Source organism: Sturnira hondurensis, unplaced genomic scaffold (assembly GCF_014824575.4).
Source record: "Sturnira hondurensis isolate 20B ecotype Veracruz unplaced genomic scaffold, ASM1482457v3 Scaffold0015793, whole genome shotgun sequence".
Taxonomy (NCBI): domain Eukaryota; kingdom Metazoa; phylum Chordata; class Mammalia; order Chiroptera; family Phyllostomidae; genus Sturnira; species Sturnira hondurensis.
Genome location: NW_028088424.1, coordinates 1,256,483 through 1,276,169, shown reverse-complemented (window position 1 = coordinate 1,276,169; position 19,687 = coordinate 1,256,483). Strand labels below are relative to the sequence as shown.

At 39.1% G+C, this 19,687-nt stretch overlaps 1 protein-coding gene across 5 annotated transcripts in view; it reads left to right on the top strand.

Moving 5' to 3' along the window:
- Positions 1 to 19,687, top strand: part of ALG9 (ALG9 alpha-1,2-mannosyltransferase) — a 169,634-nt gene that overhangs the window by 5,953 nt on the left and 143,994 nt on the right. For 4 of the 5 annotated variants that reach the window (XM_037065562.1, XM_037065559.1, XM_037065563.1 and 1 more), the window contains exon 4: positions 10,445 to 10,515. In XM_037065562.1, the coding sequence (XP_036921457.1) occupies positions 10,445 to 10,515 (71 nt within the window). Of the gene's footprint in view, positions 1 to 10,444; positions 10,516 to 12,700; positions 12,706 to 19,687 lie in introns of those variants that run through there. The other variant, XM_037065564.1, reaches the window with a different exon arrangement.

Below are 19,687 nucleotides of genomic sequence, written 5' to 3'. Positions count from 1 at the left end.
TCCAACTTCTTTGGGACTCTCTGGGCTTCCTGGACTTCCTGAAAGTTTATTTTCTTTGCCAGATTTGGGACGTTTTCCTTCATTATTGGTCCAAATAAGTTTTCAATTTCATGTTGTAGTTCTTCTCCTTTTGGCACCCCTATAAGTCAGATACTGGAACATTTCAGCTTGTCCCAGAGAGTCCTCAGCCTCTCTTCATTTTTTTTGATTCTTGTTTCTTTGTTCTTATCCAGTTGGATGCTTATTTCTTCCTTTTGTTCCAGATCGTTGCTTTGAATCCTGGTTTCCTTCCTGTCACTGTTGGTTCCCTGAATATTTTGCTTTATTTCATTTTGGGCATCTTTCATTTGTTGTTTCATTTTTCGACCAAGCTCAATCAGTTCTGTGAGCATTTTGATTACCAGGGCTTTAAATTCTCTGTCAGATAGACTGGCAGTATCCTCATGGCTTAGTTCTGAGGTTTTGCTGTGCTCTTTCATTCGGGCCATATTTCTTTGTCTTGGTGCAGCTGATAGGTTGTAAGGGGGTGGGGCCTTAGGTATTCACCTGGGCAGGGCCACCCTCTTTGCTGCTGCCTGTGTGGGAGGGGCCAGAGAAGGAACAATGCAACTTGCCTGCTGTCTGGAGCACACTTTCCAACAAACTCTGGAGTCAGATTGGAAGTATCTCTCACTGTGGCAACCCCAGCCTTAGCCCAGAGTCAGCTCTGAGTCTCAGTTTTCCCCTTAAGTCAACCCCTCCCCTGCAGCTTCACTGAGCTAGGTAGTCAGCCCTGCCCTTGAGCCGCCTTGCTGTGGTTTTTCTGTGTTTTTTCTGATCTGCCCTCGAGGTCCGCCTTACTAGTCTGGTTGTTCTGATTGATTTTTTTTAAATTCCTTGGTTGTTTGAGTTCCATGCAGTTTGATTTTCCAACAGTTTTGGTTGTTTATTGGTTTAGATTGGTTGTTATCTTCCTTTTGGTTGTACAAGGAAGCAAAGGGTTTCTACCTATGCCTCCACCTTGGCCAGAACTCTTTACTCCTTTGAAGTTTTTTATTTTGGTTATTATATTTTTTATATTGTAAAATTTCCATTTTATTTATATCTTCTATTTCTTTACTGAGATTTTCTACTTTTTCATTTGTTTCAAGCATGTTCTTAGTTGTTCATTGAAGCAGTTATACAATGGCTCCTTTAAAACTTTTTAACTTCTCACAGTTAATTTTAACTTCTCTCTCTCTCTCCCGCTGTCTAGATTCACTTTTTTTCATTCAGTTTGAGATCTTCCTGGTTGACAAGTACCGTATTTCACTGCGTATAATGCACACCCACATTTTGGCCCAAACTTTCAGGGAAAAAACTTTTATTTTAATTTTTAAATAAATATTTTATTTATATATAAAACTGATTATTGTATTCCAGGTTATTATTCTGCACACAGATATCCTTGCTTTCTAGAGTTACACTTTTATTTATTTTATTTTATTTTAAAAAATTTTATTTACTTATTAATTTTTTAGAGAGGAGGGAAGGGAAGGAGAAAGAGAGGGAGAGAAACATCAGTGTGTGGTTGACTCTTACCTGCCCCCTACTGGGGACCTGGCCTGCAACCCAGGCATGTGCCCTGACTGGGAATCGAACTGACAACCTTTTGGTTTGCAGCCCACACTCACTCCACTGGCCTCAGAGCTAGGGCAGAGCTATACCAGCCAGGGCTAGAGTTACACTTTTAATAAATAGCATAAATAAAATAATTAAAAACATTTATATAGCTAGGGAATTAGTACTACCCATATATAATGTACACCCTTATTTTTCCCTCAAATACTTTGGGCAAAAAAATAGTGTGCATTATATACAGCAAAATGTAATTTTCAGTAAGACTCTGGCTCTTACTCATGGGCCCAACATGCTTCTTTTGTACTACTCTGCTCCTTTGGATCTTATTTAAACCTTCTGTTTTAGCTGCCTTATTTTGATAGACTCAGACAGGAGAAAGAGGGGGTGTTCTCTACCTTGTTGCTGCAAGTGAGAGTAGAAGTCTAGGTTCTACACCAGGTTCCCATGGATACCACCCTAGTGGGCAGGTAGGGGCACTGCATAATGATGCACTGGTTCAACAAAGGATGCAACGCATTACTCATGTATTTGTGGTGATAGTGTAAACCTACTGTGCTGCCAATCATATAGAAGTATAGCACAATTATGTAGAGTACATAATACTCTATAATGATATAAATGACTATGTTACTGGTTTATGTATTTACTATATGATACTTTTTATTGGTATTTTAGAGTGGATTCCTTCTACTTATTTATTTTAAATTTTATTTATTTATCTTTTAGAGGTGAAGGGAAGGAGAGAGGGAGAGAAACATCAATGTATGGTTGCCTTTTGTGCGACCCCTGCTGGGAATTGACCTGCAACCCAGGCATGTGCCCTGAGAATCAAAGTGTGATCCTTTGGTTCGAAGGCCCGTGCTCAATCCACTGAGCTACGCCAGCCAGGGCTTCTTCTACTTATTAAAAAAAAAGTTTGCTGTAAAGCACTATGCTGCCTTATGCTGGCAGCAGCCTCATACATCTGGTCTTAGTCTGTCTCTTGAGTGCATCATTTTCTCTTGTGCTTGATTTGATCTCATGTTGTTTTGTACAGTACCACACTGTGCAGACTTGTAGCCTGGGAGCAGTATACTATATACTATATAACCTAAGTGTTAGTAGGCCACTATCTAGGTTTGTGTAAATATAGTTTGTGATGTTCACACTGGACGAAATCACCCAGTGACAGATTTTTCAGAATGTATCTGCATCATTAAGTAGCATGTGACTGTATTGCTAGGTTGTGGGGGGGCAGGTGGAAGGACAGGGTCTCCAAAGGATCTTTACTGATACTGTGGTGGAAGAGGGAGCTCATTACTACTGAAGAGGATAAAAGTCCTGGCTTCCCACTGGACCTTTATCATATTAGTGAGAGTGGATCTACGTTTTTTCTGGGGTGCTTGGCTGAGATAGAGTGGTTATTATCTAAAAGTTTTCTGCCTTGCTAGGTTACCCATTTATTGGTCTTTTGGATGGTTAGAGTGGGCTTTCACTGGTGTTATTTTGTTTGTGCCCACTGGTATTTCTAGTCGCCAGCTTCTTTAGCTCCAAATTTAGAATATAGAAGGCAGAAAGAAAACCCAGAGAACTTACCACTGTGTTGTTAGGTCCAGAAGTTCCTAACCAATCTGCCTTTTTCTCTCCACCTCCCATCATCATCTTATGCTTGTTTCATATAAAATGCCCAGAGTTTTTGATTTTGCATAGCAAGCGGAATAGAAATAATATGGTTAATCCATTTCCATAAAGCAGAAATTCCTATTTACAGAACTAGAAGATAAATTGAAGTTGTCTAGGTAAAGGAAGAGTGGGGGATGATGGAAAAATGCTCTGAGGCCAGAAGGAAGGCCAGCATGGCCTTGTATAAATAGATTTGACTCTTGGAAGAGAGAATGAGTGGTGGAGTGTATTAAATGAGGCAGATACCAGATTTATACAACGCCTGGTAGGTGTTTCCGTAATAGATCCCACCAGGGAAAACCTTTCCTTCTGTTAAGGAAAGGTTTTAGACAGAGGAGAAACATGATTACATTTGCATTTTAGAATGATCCGAAAAGTATCACCTGTAGAAAGTGATAGAACTCTGTCTCTCCCTTCCCTACCTAGTATTTCATTTCTGGGGTTTTTTTGTTTGTTTGTTTTTTTGACTTATCAGAAGAATGATTATAAAGAATGAGAGACTTAGTAGCGAAAGAACAGTAAGGAATGCTTAAGGGTTTTATTTCCACTCCCATACTCACTGTACTTCAAATTTGATATATTCAACACAGAGTTCTTCCTCTCATATTCCTGTTCCTTTTACATCAAAGATACAAATAGCAAGCAGAACAGGGGTGAAAATTTCCCTTCTTCTTCCTTCCAGTCTTTTCCCTGTTAGGTTCTGCCAATGGAAGCCAACAGGGCACCACTTGGCAAGGGGGAAATTATACTTAGTAAAGTCCCAGCCCCAGCAAGATAATGTAGAGCAGAGAAGGGTGGATTGGTGATGAGGATGTGGCAGTAATTAGCACGCCTAGCGATGGTTACCTTTCCATCTGAAAAGGCTACCTATTGCTACCCAAACAAGAACACCTTTGTTTTGTCTCCCTGTTGTCACCTTGTGAATTTCTCTGAACTGTACGCTTAGGAGTGGGCTCCCAGACACAGATCCATGGGTTACTTAATTTCCTGACAGATTGCTCTCCAGAACGGCTATACAGCTTCGTACTCCCCACAACAATATTCGAGGTTTCAGGTTCCTCACATCTCCTGGGCACTCGATATTTCTGACTTTCTAACTGTGCCCTTCTCACGAATGTAGGATGCCTCTCACTTTAATTACATTTCTCTGATTACTACTAAGGTGCAGCATTTCTTCATATATTTACTAGTCATTAGATTTTCTTTTTTGTACATTACCTCTTTACAGTCTTTGCCTGTTTTTCAATTAGGTTTTCTGGCTTTCTCTTCTGATTTTTAGAAGTTTTCAGAAGTAATCCCTTGTAAGTTTTAGATTCTAGAAATCCTTTCTCGTAGGCTGTCATCTCTATTAATTTTGTCTGTAGTCCTTTGTTGAATAGTAATCTTTAGTTCTGATGTAGTCAAACCAGTTAGCTTTACTTACAGTTGGTGGGTTTTGAGACTTTCTAAAAGAAATCCTTCTTTACCACAAGTCACAAAGATATTCTTCTGTATTTTCTTCTATTATCTTTATAGTTTTATCTTTTATGTAAAAGACTTTATGTTGTATGAGAGAAGAGAAGGTTAAAAGACTTTAATTCATAGGAGTTTTAGTTTTTATAAATTGTGGAAAAGTTGAGATTTATTTTTTGCTAGTGAGGTGGGTTTTCTAGCACCAGCTGCTGAGTAACCTATCCTTTCCTTCCGATCTGTGATGCCATGTCTATCATCTACCTCATCCCATGGGTGCGGGTCTGCTTCTGGCCTCTGTTCTACGTCATCGGTCAACTTGTCATTCAGTACCATATTGCTTTTATTGTTATGGCTTTGTAATATGTGTTAGTACCTGGTTGGCAAATTTCTCATTTTCTTCATTTTAAAATTTGTATTCAAATATCATTTTAGAGTTGGTTTGCTTCTCAGTCAGATTCTGCTGAGTTTTGATTGGAGTTGCACTGGATCCACATATTATTTTGAGAATTAATATTATTTTTATTTTCTTAAAGATTTTATTTTATTTATTTTTAGAGAGAGGGGAAGAGAGGGAGAAAGAGAGGGTTACATCAATGTGTGGTTACCTCTCATGCACCCCAAACTGGGGACCTGGCCTGCAAGCCAGGCATGTGCTCTGACTGAAAATCGAACCAGCAACTTTTTGGTTTTCAGGCTGATTTTTGGTTTTCAGCTTTTTGGCTCAACCCACTGAGCCACATCAGCCAGGGCCAGAGAATTAATATTCTATAGTGTTAAGTCATTCCATTCCTAAAATGTGTTCATTTAGTCAGGTTTTCTGTCTTTCAATAAAATTTTAAAATACATCCATTTCAGTTTTACCCAGTCTTTGATAGGTTAATACCTAGAATGTTTATACTTTTGTTGCTGTTATGAATGGTAATTTTTTAGGTGGTCATTGCTGGTATTGAGAAGCACAATTGATTTTGCTTTTTGATCTTAATTTCAGTCTTGCTGAATTTCCTCATTAATGTCAATGGTTTGTCAGGTGAATCTCTTGGATTCTCTTTCATCTGTATATAGAGTTTAGTTTCTTCTATTCCATTTATACCTCATTTTTTTGGTCTTTTTGCACTGACCAGACTTCTAGTTACTATGTTGAATATTCATTGTTATGGGAGTGTCATTGTTCTCCCAAATACCATTTTATTAACTTGTGTTAATTTTTACTTTGCAAGTGTGTTTTTGTACTGGTCCCAGTTGGTGAGGAGTTCTTAAACGTAGATACTTTGTACTAAAATTATCTGTATTCCTAGTAGCATTAGAATAGTGCTCAGTGTATAGTATGTTTTCAGTACATATTTACTGAATCAATGAATGAATCTGGGCATGTACTTGTCACTTTTTATAACTCTTTGGATTTTTTGTTTTAGTGATGAATGGGGAAAGTATGTTATATGCAGTTATATTAATCATAGTATGTTTTTTCTCTCTTAAATTTTGTCATTTTTTATTTTAAATTATAATTGACATACACTATTATATTAGTTTCAGGTATACACTCCAGTGATTAGACATTGCATAACTCACTAAGTGATCATTCTGATAAATCTCACACCCATCTGATACTATACATAGTTATTAGAATATTATTGACTGTATTCTTTATGCTATACTTTACATCTCCATGATTGTTCTGTAACAACCATGACTGTTCTTAATCCCTCCACCTTTTTCACCTGTCCTGAGTCTCCCTCCCCTGTGGCAACCATCAAAACATTCTCTGTATCTATGACTTTCTTTCTATTCTGCTTATTTGTTTGTTTTGTTTTTTAGATTGCATTGTTGATAGATATGTATGTATTGACTTTTTATTCTTCATATTTTTTACCTTTTTTTTCTCCTAACATAAAACCCTTTAACATTTTAAATAATACTGGTTTGGTGGTGATGAAGTCTTTTAGCATATTCTTCTCTGGGAAGCTTTTGCATGTTCTTTGATTCTAAATAATAGCTTTGCTGAGTAGAGTAATCTTGGTTGTAGGCCCTTACTTTTCATCACTTTGAATATTTCTTGCCACTCCGTGCTTGCAAAGTTTCTGTTGAGAAATCAGCTGACAGTCTTAAGGGAACTCCCTTGTGGATAAGTAACTGCTTTTCTCTTCTTGCATTTAAGATTCTCTCTATGTCTTTAGCCTTTGGCATTTTAATGATGATGTATGTGTCTTGGTGTAGGCCTGTTTGGGTTCATCTTGTTTGCGACTTTCTGCGCTTCCTGGACTTGTGTGTCTTTTTCCTTCATCGGGTTAATGAAGTTTTCTGTCATTTTTTTAAAGATTTTATTTATTTATCTTTAGAGGAGAAGAGAAGGAGAGAAATATCAATGTATAGTTGCCTCTCATGAGTCCCCTGCCAGGAACTGGCCTGCAACCTAGGCATGTGCCCTGATTGGGAATCGAACTGCGATCATGTGGTTTGCAAGCCTGCGCTCAATCCACTGAGCTACACCAGCCAGGGCTTCTGCCATTATTTTTAAAATACATTTTCAATTTCTTGCTCTCTCTCTCTTCAGTAGAGAGATACCCCCATGTACTGGATACATTTCGTACCCCCATGATACAAATGTTCATATGCTTCAAGTTGTTCCGGAGGCTCCTTATACTATCCTCCTTTTTTTTGGATTCCTTTTCTTTTTGTTGTTCTGATTGGGTGTTTCTGCTTCCTTGTATTCTAAATCGCTGATTTGATTCTCAGTTTCATCTAATCTACTGTTGATTCTCTGTAAATTATTCTGCATTTCAGTCTGTGTATCATTCATTTCTGACTGGTCATTTTTTATGCTGCTGAGGTCCTCACTAAGTTCGTTGAGCATCCTTATTACCAGTGTTTTGAATTCTGCATCTAGTAGATTGTCTCCATTTTATTTAGTTCTTCTGGAGTTTTTTTTCCTGTTCTTTTATTTGGATCATGTTTCTTTGTCTCTTTATTTTGGCAGCCCCCTCTGTACCCCCCGCCTCTGGCATTTGTTTCTATGTATTAGGTAGAGCTGCTGTATCTCTGAGGCTTGGTAGAGTGACCTAATGTAGTAGGTGTCCTATAGGGTCCACTGTCACAGCTTCCCTGATCACCCAAGCTGGGCACTGTAGGTGCACCCCTCCTTGTGGGCTGTGTACACCCTCTTCTTGTATTTGAGCTTTGATTGCTGTTGGCAGGTCAGTAGGAGGGATTTACCTCCAGGCTGAACAGCTAGCTGCAAGACTGGTTGTTACACCATGGATCTCCTACCACTTTGTGGAGGGTCAGCTGTGCTTGCCACAAAGCAGGACTTACTTCAGCAGGGCTTTGCTGGCCACTGAGTGTGCTCCTCAAATATGTCATTTATGGAAGTGGTTGGGTTATGGTGCTTCAACAAGGTCTGAAGCTGTCCACCGGGTGTACTGGCTCTGGGACCTCCTGGGAGGTGCAGGCCAAGGTCAGCCACTGCTTGTGTTCTACCCAGGACCACCCAACATGAGCTACAGAATGATCTGCTGATGGCTGCCACTTGTGCTTGGCTCAGAGGTACCCAGGTGACCACCCTTAGACCACCCAGCTGCTGCTAGTGCCTGGTTTGGGGCCACTTAGGTAAATGTACAATGCTCACTGAAGATAGATGATGCTTATTTGAGAGAGTTTAGGAAAATCTGAAGCATGAGTTAAGATAGGCTCTTCAAATGGAAAAGCCACTAGAAATAGCTTAGGTGGGCCCAAAAGTTGGGTGGGGCAGAACTTCATGTAATGACCAGGGTAGAGCAAACAGTGTTACCCAGGTTGATGGAGTCTCAGACATGTTGCCTGCCTGTCAGTTCTGGAAAGGAACAATGGCTTCTGCCAGCACTTCTATCTGGTTAAAAGCTAACCCCCAGCTTTCACCTTGATGCCAGACAATTCATTTCTTCCCTGTATATTTCTGATGTCTTCCAAGCTGCTTTCCCCACACTGGAGCTCAGAGGCAGTGAGTCCGTGTTAATCCATGCAGGACCCTTTAGGAGAAACTGCCAGGGACTCCAGAAGCCTTCCATCTCCCTTAGCCTCAATCCCTGCTGTGTTTTGTAGCTAAAAGTTATGGGGACTTCTCTACTTGGTACTGGAACCTTGGGCTGAGGGGCCTGTGGTGGGGCTGAGACGCCTCACTCTTCATGGGGGACTTCCACTGCCTAGATATCCCTCCCAATTATTAGCCACCACATATGGCTTTGGGAACAGCCCATTCCACATCTCCTTCCCTCCTAACAGCCTTGATGTGGCTTCTTTAATTTCCTATCGTAGGACTTCTGTGCAGCTCGATTTCAAGTGGTTATGATCATGACTGTTGTGTAGTTTAGTTGTATTTTTGATGTGGTTATGGGAGGAGATGAGTAAATACCATGTTTACCTACATTGCCATCTTGACTGAACATCACAGTGTATGTTTTGAGGTATTCAGTGCTCTTAAACATACCAGTATGCTATTGTATAAAAGCTGTTTGATACAATTACTGTTATTTTGTTATTTTATTTTTTGAGTTGATGTGTTTAGTTATACAATTAATAAAACAACATTACAAAGTTTGGAAGATAGGAAGAAAACTATGTAACTAAATCCCATTAGTCCGAGACAGCCACTTCCACCATTTTATTATATTTCTTTCCAGTCTTTTCATATACTTCTGATTTCCATAGCTATAACTCTATTGTGTAATAATATTGTATTATGCATTTTAATTTAGTGTTTTGCAATAATCAGTAAGTAATGTATTATTGTCTGATGGTAGGGCAAAGATGTAATGGCCATATAATGAGAAGGCATCTTGTACTGAAAGATGAAGCAGGCAATTTCATAGAATATAACAGAACTTATTATTGGGTCACTTACTTATGGGAAGATTGGTCTGGAATGGACAAATGGCCCAGCCATTTTGCACAAATTATTCTCTACTACCAGACCCCTGTTACAGTACTTTTTAAATAGTATAACTTGGGTACTAGTGATTGACAAACTAAAGGGACAAAGAATGCAGTATGACCCTCCAAGGGCCATACCTCCTGGTGGCCTTATGATAGATGATTGCATATAATCAATACTATTACATTTGATATATATATTGGTTTTCATGCCATTATGCTATTTCTATGAAAAATGTTTATGGCTACATTTTAAGGAACACAGATAATCATCAGTTAGAAAACTTAGATATGCTTACTAAACATAGCGAAGTTTGTCAAAGATCACAGCATGAAAACTTAAAAATGAAACCTGGGACACAGAAATGGAACTGGCTTTGTTCACATCTACGTGTATAAAATTGTCTAAGAAATGCTTGTTGCATGGATAAGTTTATATAATGGTTTTTCCACTTGTACCATTAATTTTATCTTCTATATAATAGTCCATGAAATAAATGCAGCATAATTTATTTAACCATTTCCCTATAATTGGACTCATTTTGTAGTTTTAAAAATGTTTTTCTCAATTAATAGTGCTGCAATTAACATTTTCAGGAATAGAACCCTGCCCCCATATTTACTTATATAGGTACATATGTGTGCTGGGATCATAGAAGTACGTATACTGAATTTAGGGACACGAAAATTTTCCTGGTTGTTGTTACATATTGCATTTCATACACATTATATCAATTTATAGTATTATTAATGACAAATGAGAGTTCATCTTTAGGAGTTTTGTTGACTTGTATCTGTAACTTTTCTTTTGTTCTTTTTTTTTCTTCAGATTCTCGTCTTTTACTTTTTACGATGTCTTCTGGCTTTTGTGAGCTGTGTCTGTGAACTTTATTTTTATAAGTGAGTATTAAAGCTTTGCTTCTAAAAGTGCTATGGGGAAACCAAATATAGCATAGATTATTTTTCTGATAATATTTAAAAATAGAAAACACTCTCCTTCTGGCTCCTAATATTATGCCTGAAATGTGATTTCTTGTTTGAAACAAACTGTTGGAGGGTAATACTTCTAATTATCACTTTTTTCCCTGAAGTTCATAAATATGGTATCTTCATATTATTAATTTTAATTCTGTTAAGACACGTCTAACTAGTCTTTTATTTACTAAAATAAAAAGGATTTACTAGGGTCTTATTTTAGGTTCTAAATATAGGATCATGAGCTGTGTCATTTACTTCTTCCCCCTAAGCTTAACTGGTAGGAATTTATTCCTAGTGAGAGACTCAAATGCTCTTATTTTCACCCAATAAAAGAATTTTACCGAGTAATATTGGTTGAATATTAGTGGAAGTATTAAACATTTCAGTGTTCCCACTAATAAAAATAGCTACCTTTTTTTACATGAAACCTAACAAACATATTATTTTGATAATGCTAAAAGGTATTGGTACTTAATCATTATTAAAAATCTTCCCACTTTAAATCTTCCCACTACAGTTAAAAATGTCAGATAGCCCTGGCTGTTGTGGCTCAATGGGCTGAGCACCAGCTTGGGAATTGAAAAGACACCAGTGTAATTCCCAGACAGGGCACATCCCTGGGTTTCAGGCCAAGTCCCCAGTTGGGGGTATGTGAGAGGCAACCAATTGATGTTTTTCTCACACATCTTTCTCTCCCTCCCTTCCCCTTTCTCTAAAACTAAATAAAGATACAATCTAAAAAAATATGTCAGATAAAATAAAATCTTTGGCCTTTGACTTGGGGTGGAATATAGGAGAAAAAAGAAAGCCAGTTCTGCCTTTGAGGATTATAAACATAAGTTGGTCTTCATATTGGTTCAGGACTGAATTCAAGTCACCCACATGATTCCCTTGCCTCCAAGCTGAGAATTTGTTTTAAGTTTTTCTGGGCTGGTGGTGCCCTGAGGCCACTTGCAAAAATAAATGTAAAATTTCTTTTATTTTGTTTATTTCCTTATTTTAATTATATTTTATTGATTGTACTATTATAGTTGTCCCAATTGTTCCTTTTGCCCCCCTCTACCTAGCACTCCCTCAGGTAGTTCCCACACTACTGTTCATGTTCATGAGTCATGCATACAAATTCGTTGGCTACTCCATTTCCTATGCTGTACTTTATATCCCCATTGATATCCTGTAACTAGTTATTTGCACTTAATCCCTTCACCCATTCCCCCATTCTTCACAGCCCTATCCCATCTGCCAATCATCAAAATGCTCTCTGTATTCATGATTCTGTCTTTGTTCTTCTTATTTTCTTAGTTTGTTTTTTAGATTCAGTTGTTGATGGATATGTATTTACTGCCATTTGACTGTCCATAGTCTTGATCTTCTTTTTCTTAAATAAGTCCCTTTAACATTTCATATAATAATGGTTTGGTGATGAAGAACTCCTTCAGTGTTTTCTTGTCTGGGAAGCTCTTTATCTGCCCTTCAATTCTAAATAACTTTGCTGGGTAGGGCAATCTTGGCTGTAGGTCCCTGCTTTTCATGACTTTGGATATTTCTTGCCAATCCCTTCTGGCCTGCAAAGTATCTTTTGAGAAATCAGCTGACAGTCTTATGAGAACTCTCCTGTAGGTAACTGACTGCTTTTCTTTTCCTGCACTTAAGATTCGTTATCTTTAACCTTTGGCATTTTAATTGTGATGTGTCTTGGAGTGGGTCTCTGCATCCATCTTGTTTGGGACTCTCTGTGATTCCTGGACTTGCATGTCTATTTCCTTCACCAAATTAGGAAGTTTTCTTTCATTATTTTTTTAAATATATTTTCAATTTCTTGCTCTTTCTCTTCTCCTTCTGGCACCTGTATGATGTGAATGTTGGGCTTCTTGAAGTTGTCCCAAAAGCTGCTTACACTATCCTCAGTTTTTTTATGTTCTTTTCTTGTTGTTCTGATTGGTTGTATTTTTTGCTTCCTTGTGTTCCAAATCATTGATTTGAGTGTTAGCTTCATTCACTTTACTGTTGTTTGTAAATTGTTCTTCATTTTAATTAGCATATTCTTCATTTCTGGTTGGATCTTTTTTCTTTTTTTTTCCCCCTCAATTTTTTTATTTAATTATTTTTCAAGTACACTTTTCTGTCTATTACTCCCATCCTATCCCACCCCCGTGCTTCCCCCCTCCCTCCCATTTCCACTCTTCTAGGTTGTTTTCCATGTATCCTTTATATATGTTCCTCTAAATCCCTCCCCTATTTCCCCTGAAATTCCCTCCCCTCTCCCCTCTGGTCACTGTCAGCCTGTTCTCTATTTCAGTGTCTTTGGTTATATTTTGCTTGCTTGTTTGTTTTGTTGTTTAGCTTCCTGTTAAAGGTGAGATCATATGGTATTTGTCCTTCAACACCTGGCTTATTTCACTCAGCATAATGCTTTCCAGTTCCATCCATGATGTTGCAAAAGGTAGGAGCTCCTTCTTTCTTTCTGCAGCATAAAATTCCATTGTGTATATGTACCATAGTTTTTTGATCCATTCATTTACTGACGGGCACCTAGGTTGCTTCCAACTCTTGGCTATTGTAAATTGTGCTGCTATGAACATTGGGGTGCATAGGTTCTTTGGGATTGGTGTTTTAGGGTTCTTAGGATACAATCCTAGCAGTGGAATTGCTGGGTCAAAAGGCAAGTCCAATTTTAGTTTTCTGAGAAAATTCCATACTGTTTTCCATAATGGTTGTACCAGTCTGCAATCCCACCAACAGTGGACCAGAGTCCCCTTTTCCCCACACCCTCTCCAACATTTGTTGTTTATTGCTTTGTTTATGATAGCCATTCTCACCGGTGTAAAGTGGTATCTCATTGTAGTTTTAATTTGCATCTCTCTGATAGCTAGTGATATTGAGCATCTTTTCATGTGTCTCTGGATCCTCTGTATGTCCTCCTTGCAGAAGTGTCTGTTCAAGTCCTTTCCCCATTTTTTAATTGGGTTAGTTGTCTTCTTAGAGTGAAGTCGTGTGAGTTCTTTGTATATTTTGGAGATTAAACCTTTGTCTGAGGTATCATTGGCAAATATGTTTTCCCATACAGTTGGTTGTCTTTTTATTTTAATGCTGTTTTCTTTAGCTGCGCAGAAGCTTTTTATTTTGATGAGATCCCATTTGTTTATTCTTTCCTTTATAGTCCTTGCTCTAGGGGACATATCAGTAAAAATGTTGCTGCGTGAAATATCTGAGATTTTCCTGCCAATGTTCTCCTCTAGGACTTTAATGGTGTCATGGCTTATATTTAAGTCTTTTATCCACCTTGAATTTATTTTGGTGTATGATGTAAGTTGGTGCTCGAGTTTCATTTTTTTGCATGTAGCTGTCCAGTTCTCCCAACACCATTTGTTGAAGAGGCTATCTTTACCCCATTTTATGATACTGCCCCCTTTGTCGAATATTAATTGACTGTAGAGATTTGGGTTTATTTCTGGGCTCTCTATTCTGTTCCATTGGTCTATGTGCCTGTTTTTATGCCAGTACCAGGCTGTTTTGATTACAGTGGCCTTGTAATACAGTTTGATATCAGGTATTGTGATCCCTCCTACTTTGTTCTTCTTTCTTAACATTGCAGCTGCTATTCGGGGTCTTTTATGGTTCCATATAAATTTTTGAAGTGTTTGTTCTATGTCTGTGAAATATGCCATTGGTACTTTAATAGGTATTGCATTGAATCTGTAAATTGCTTTGGGTAGTATGGACATTTTGATGATGTTAATTCTTCCAATCCATGAACACGGTATACGTCTCCATTTGTTTGTGTCTTCCTTGATTTCTGTCTTCAGTGTTGTGTAATTTTCTGCATACAGGTCTTTAACCTCCTTGGTTAGATTTATTCCCAGATATTTTATTTTTCTTTTTGCTATATCGAATGGGATTTTTTTCTTGATTTCTGCTTCTGCTGATTCATTGTTAGTATACAGAAATGCCTTTGATTTCTGGATATTGACTTTGTATCCCGCTGTTTTGCCAAATTCATTTATTAGTTCCAGCAGTTTTTTGGTAGAGTCTATAGGATTTTCCATGTACACTATCATGTCATCTGCAAACAGTGACAGTTTTGTTTCCTCCTTTCCGATTTGGATGCCTTTTATTTCCTTTTCTTGTCTGATTGCTGTGGCTAGAACTTCCAATACTATATTAAATAGAAGTGGTGAAAGTGGACAACCTTGTCTTGTTCCTGATCTTAGTGGAAAAGCTTTCAGTTTTTGCCCATTCAGTATGATGTTGGCTGTAGGTCTTTCATATATGGCCTTTATTATATTGAGGAATGCTCCCTCTATTCCCACTTTGCTGAGTACCTTTATCATAAATGGGTGTTGTACCTTATCAAAAGCTTTTTCCGCATCTATTGATATGACCATGTGGTTTTTGTCCTTGCTTTTGTTTATGTGGTGTATTACATTTACTGATTTGCGGATATTGAACCATCCTTGCATCCCTGGGATGAATCCCACTTGGTCATGGTGTATGATCTTTTTGATGTATTGTTGGATGCGATTTGCCAATATTTTGTTGAGGATTTTAGCATCTATGTTCATCAGTGATATTGGCCTGTAATTTTCTTTCTTTGTTGTGTCTCTATCTGGTTTTGGAATTAGGATAATGCTCGCTTCATAAAAAGAGTTTGGGAGTTTCCCATCATTTTGGATTTTTTGGAATAGTCTGTGAAGAATAGGGGTTAGCTCTTCCTTAAACGCTTTGTAGAATTCTCCTGTGAAACCATCTGGTCCGGGGCTTTTGTGTGATGGGAGTTTTTTGATTACTGCTTCAATTTCATTTGCTGTTATTGGTCTGTTCAGGCTTTCTACTTCTTCTTCATTGAGTTTTGGAAGATTATATTTTTCTAGAAATTTGTCCATTTCACCTAGGTTTTCAAATTTCTTGGCATACAGTTCTTCATAGTAATTCCTTACAATCCCTTCTATTTCTGTGGTATCAGTTGTAATCTCTCCTCTTTCATTTCTGATTGTGTTTATTTGTGTCCTCTCTCTTCTTTTCTTAATGAGCCTACTTAAAGGCTTGTCTATTTTGTTTATCTTTTCAAAAAACCAACTCTTGGATTCATTGATCCTTATAATTGTGCTTTTGGTCTCTATGTCATTTAATTCTGCTCTGATCTTGGTTATTTCCTTCCTTGTACTTGCTCTGGGCTGTCTTTGTTGTTGTTCTTCGAGTTCTTGCAGGCGTCGGGTTAGGTTGTTTGTTTGAAATGTTTCTATTTTCTTTAGGTAAGCCTGTATTGCTATGAACTTCCCTCTCAGGACTGCCTTGGCCGTGTCCCATAAGTTTTGGGTTGTTGTGAGTTCATTTTCATTTGTTTCCAGAAACTTTTTGATTTCTTCCCTAATTTCAATCTTGACCCATTCGTTGTTTAATAGCATACCATTCAGTCTCCATGATTTTGGGTGTTTTGGGTTTTTTCCTTTGGGGTTGGTTTCTAATTTCAGTCCCTTGTGGTCAGAGAAAATGCTTGGTATGATTTCAATTTTCTTGAATTTGTTGAGGCTCATTTTGTGTCCTATCATGTGGTCTATCTTTGAAAATGTTCCATGTGCATTTGAAAAGAATGTGTATTTAGCTTCTTTGGGATGAAGCGCTCTATATATATCAGTCAAGTCCATTTCTTCTAGAGTTTCATTTAATGCTGCTATATCTTTGTTGATATTTTGTTTGGAAGATCTGTCCATTTTTGACAGTGGGGTGTTAAAATCCCCTACTATAATTGTGTTGCTGTCAATATCTTTCTTGAAGTCTTCTAGGATTTTTCTTATATATTTGGGTGCTCCTATGTTGGGTGCATATATATTTATGATGTTAATGTCTTCGTGCTGGATTCTTCCCTTGAGCAATATGAAGTGACCTTCTGGGTCTCTCTTTATGGCCCTTTTTTTGAAGTCTATTTTGTCTGATATTAGAATTGCTACCCCGGCTTTTTTTTCTTGTCCATTTGCTTGGAAAATTTGTTTCCAGCCTTTCACTTTTAGTCTGTGATGGTCTTTTGTCCTGAGGTGGGTCTCCTGTAGGCAGCATATGTGTGGGTCATGCTTTCTTATCCATTCAGCTATTCTATGTCTTTTGATTGGAGCATTTAATCCATTTACATTCAAGGTTATTATTGATAGGGACTTATTCATTGCCATTTTTGTACCACAGTTCCTCTCTGTCTCTCTCTTTTCCTTCCTTTCCTTAAAGCAGCCCTTTTAGTATTTCTTGTAGAGCTGGTTTGGTGGAGGCATATTCTTTTAGACTTCTTTTGTCTTGGAAGCTCTTTATTTGGCCTTCTATCTTGATTGAGAGCCTTGCTGGGTAAAGTAGCCTTGGTTGTAGGCCTCTGGTTCTCATTACTTGAAATATTTCTTGCCATTCTCTTCTTGCTTGGAGTGTTTCCATTGAGAAGTCAGTAGCTAACCTTATTGGGGCTCCCTTGTATGTTACTTCCTTTTTCTCCCTTGCTGCCTTTAGGATTCTCTCTTTGTCTTGAAATTTTGCCATTTTAATGATGATGTGTCTTGAAGTGGGCCTCTTTGGGTTCCTCTTGAATGGGACTCTCTGTGATTCCTGGATTCGTGTAACTTTTTCTCTCATCAAATTAGGAAAATTTTCCATCATTACTCTTTCAAATAGGTTTTCTATCCCTTGTTCTTCTTCTTCTCCTTCTGGTATTCCTATTATTCGGATATTATTACGTTTCATATTATCTTGCATTTCTCTTAGCCCATCTTCATTCTTTTTGAGCCTCTTTTCCCTTTCTTGCTCTTTCTGGGAGATTCTTTCTACTGTGTCCTCCAACTCACTGATCCAGTCTTCTGTCTCATCGATCCTGCTTTTCATTCCTTCTACTGTGTTCTTCAGTTGGGAAATTGTATTCCTCATTTCCTCTTGGCCTTTGCTGATAGTTTCTATTTCCTTTTTCATGTTGATATAGTTTGCGGAGAGCTCATTGTAGCTCCCCTCTAGTTTCTGGTAGCTCCCCTCTAGTTTCTGATAGCTCCCCTCTAGTTTCTGGTAGCTCATTGTGAGCTCTTTGAATTTCCTGATAACTAGTGCTTTGAATTCAATATCTGATAGCTGATTTGCCTCTCTTTCATCTGACATTATTTCTGAGACTTCCACCTTTTCTTTCATTTGGGCATTGTTTCTTTGTCTTCCCATTGCTTATGAGACTCTTCTTGTTATCTTCAGCTTCTTAAATTGATATGTCCTGACTCCCTAGTTTTATGGTGTGAACTTCTGTGGTAGAATACCTGTGAAATTCAGTGGTGCAGTCTCCTGCAGGTATCTTGATGTTCTCCGCTTTCACCTACTCCTTTCTTTGTGTGTGTGTGATCAGCTGGACGGGGAGGCAAAATGGTTTATGACAGCAGGAAAGTACTTTATGATATTTACAGTCACACCTGGTAGAGAAGAAACAGAAGATCTTTAGGGTCTATATAGTGTTAACTGTAATCTTCAACCCATTTTGCCACTTTTAAGAAAGGATAGACCAAAGATAAGTCTCTTGTTGGGGAGGGAAGGCTTGTGAGTTGTATCTAGAAAGCAGTGAGGTTGCGGGTGGTCAGATTTTGAGGTAAGGTGAGAGTAAAGAATAATAGATAGACGTAGCATGTGAGCAAGTAGAGTTAATCACTACAGTAATAGAATTCAGGAACCTGTAAAGTGGGCTAAGACCCGAGAGATGTGTTTGAAGTATTTACAGTGGTATAGAAAGCAACAAACAAACAAACAAACACACAAAAAAAGGGCAAGAGAAGTGAGGAAAAAGCAATAAATTTGGGGTGAAAGGAAGAAGGACTAAAACAGGAAAAAAGGAGAGGAACAGAGTACTGAAAGATACAGCAACAATAAAATTTAAAAAATTATACGATTACTGAAAAAAGTTTAAAAAAAGTTAAAAAAAAAACAACCCTCCTTCCTTGTTGGTTTCAAACTGTCCAATCTGGTTTTTCTGGTTTCGGCAGGACCCCTCTGTGGTCTCGGTTGTAGGCCCAGGCGCACACCCCCCCGACAGGCTGCCTGGGTCACACGGGATCTAGTACTGGTCCTTCCCAGTCCTGTGGCTGGGTGAGAAGCAAGTCAAGCTGTCTTCACAGGAGAACACCTCAGTCCACTTTCCACTAAAAACTTCTCCAGAAAGAGTGCCTCTCAGCCCAGCCCAATCCCCAACCTGACTGGTTAGGACAATGCTCCTCTCAAATTTCCTGGGCTGGCAGGCTGGTGGGCTGGCGACCACAGAGATCGCAACTGAACATGGCCCCCTGTCCTTGCCCACCCTCCTTGCACTCCTAGGCAGACAGGTCTCTTCCACCCAGTCCCGCCTAGATGGTGAGGGAGGGAGCCAGCTCTTCCAAGGACCCTGTAGCTGGCCCAATGCTCCTCTGGGTGCTGGGCTCCCTATGAGTCCTCCGTGGCACTGGCTGCAGACGGAAGCCTCTACACCTCTAATGCAGCGGCAGTGGCGGCTCCAAGGCATTTTGGGCTGGCCGAGGGCAGCCAGCCCTGCCGCTGCCGCTTTTGTCTTTACTCACAGGTGCTGGGCTCTCGATGAGTCCTCTGTGGCAGATGCCCGGATGCTGGCCATAGACCCAAGCCTCTGGGCCCTGGAAGCTGTGGCAGCCGTGGCTCTGAGGTCTTTACGTGCTGGCCAATGGCTGCTGTCCTGCTACCGCTGCCGCTGCCCTTGCCCTTGACTTTACTCAGGGTTGCCAGGCTCCCAATGAGTTCTCCGTGGCAGATGCCCTGGTTGCTGGGCACAGACGAAAGGAAGCCTCTGGGCTCCGACTGCTGCGGCAGCTGCGGCTCCAAGGTCTTTACGCGCCGGCTAATGGCTGCCGTCGACCCGGCCGCCTCCGTCCTTATTCACATCCCTGAGACCCCAACGACCTGTAGCCGTCTGGTTCGTCACTATCTCTGGTCTCTTATTTTCATAAATGCTGGGGAATTGTTGGTTGGGGAATTGATTGCACTGTTCTTCAATAAATCTGCCAGGATTTTCTCCCAGGGGCACGAGAACTGGAGTCACTCCGTCCTACTCCGCCGCCATTTTCTCAGGAATTGTTCAGAATACAAAAAA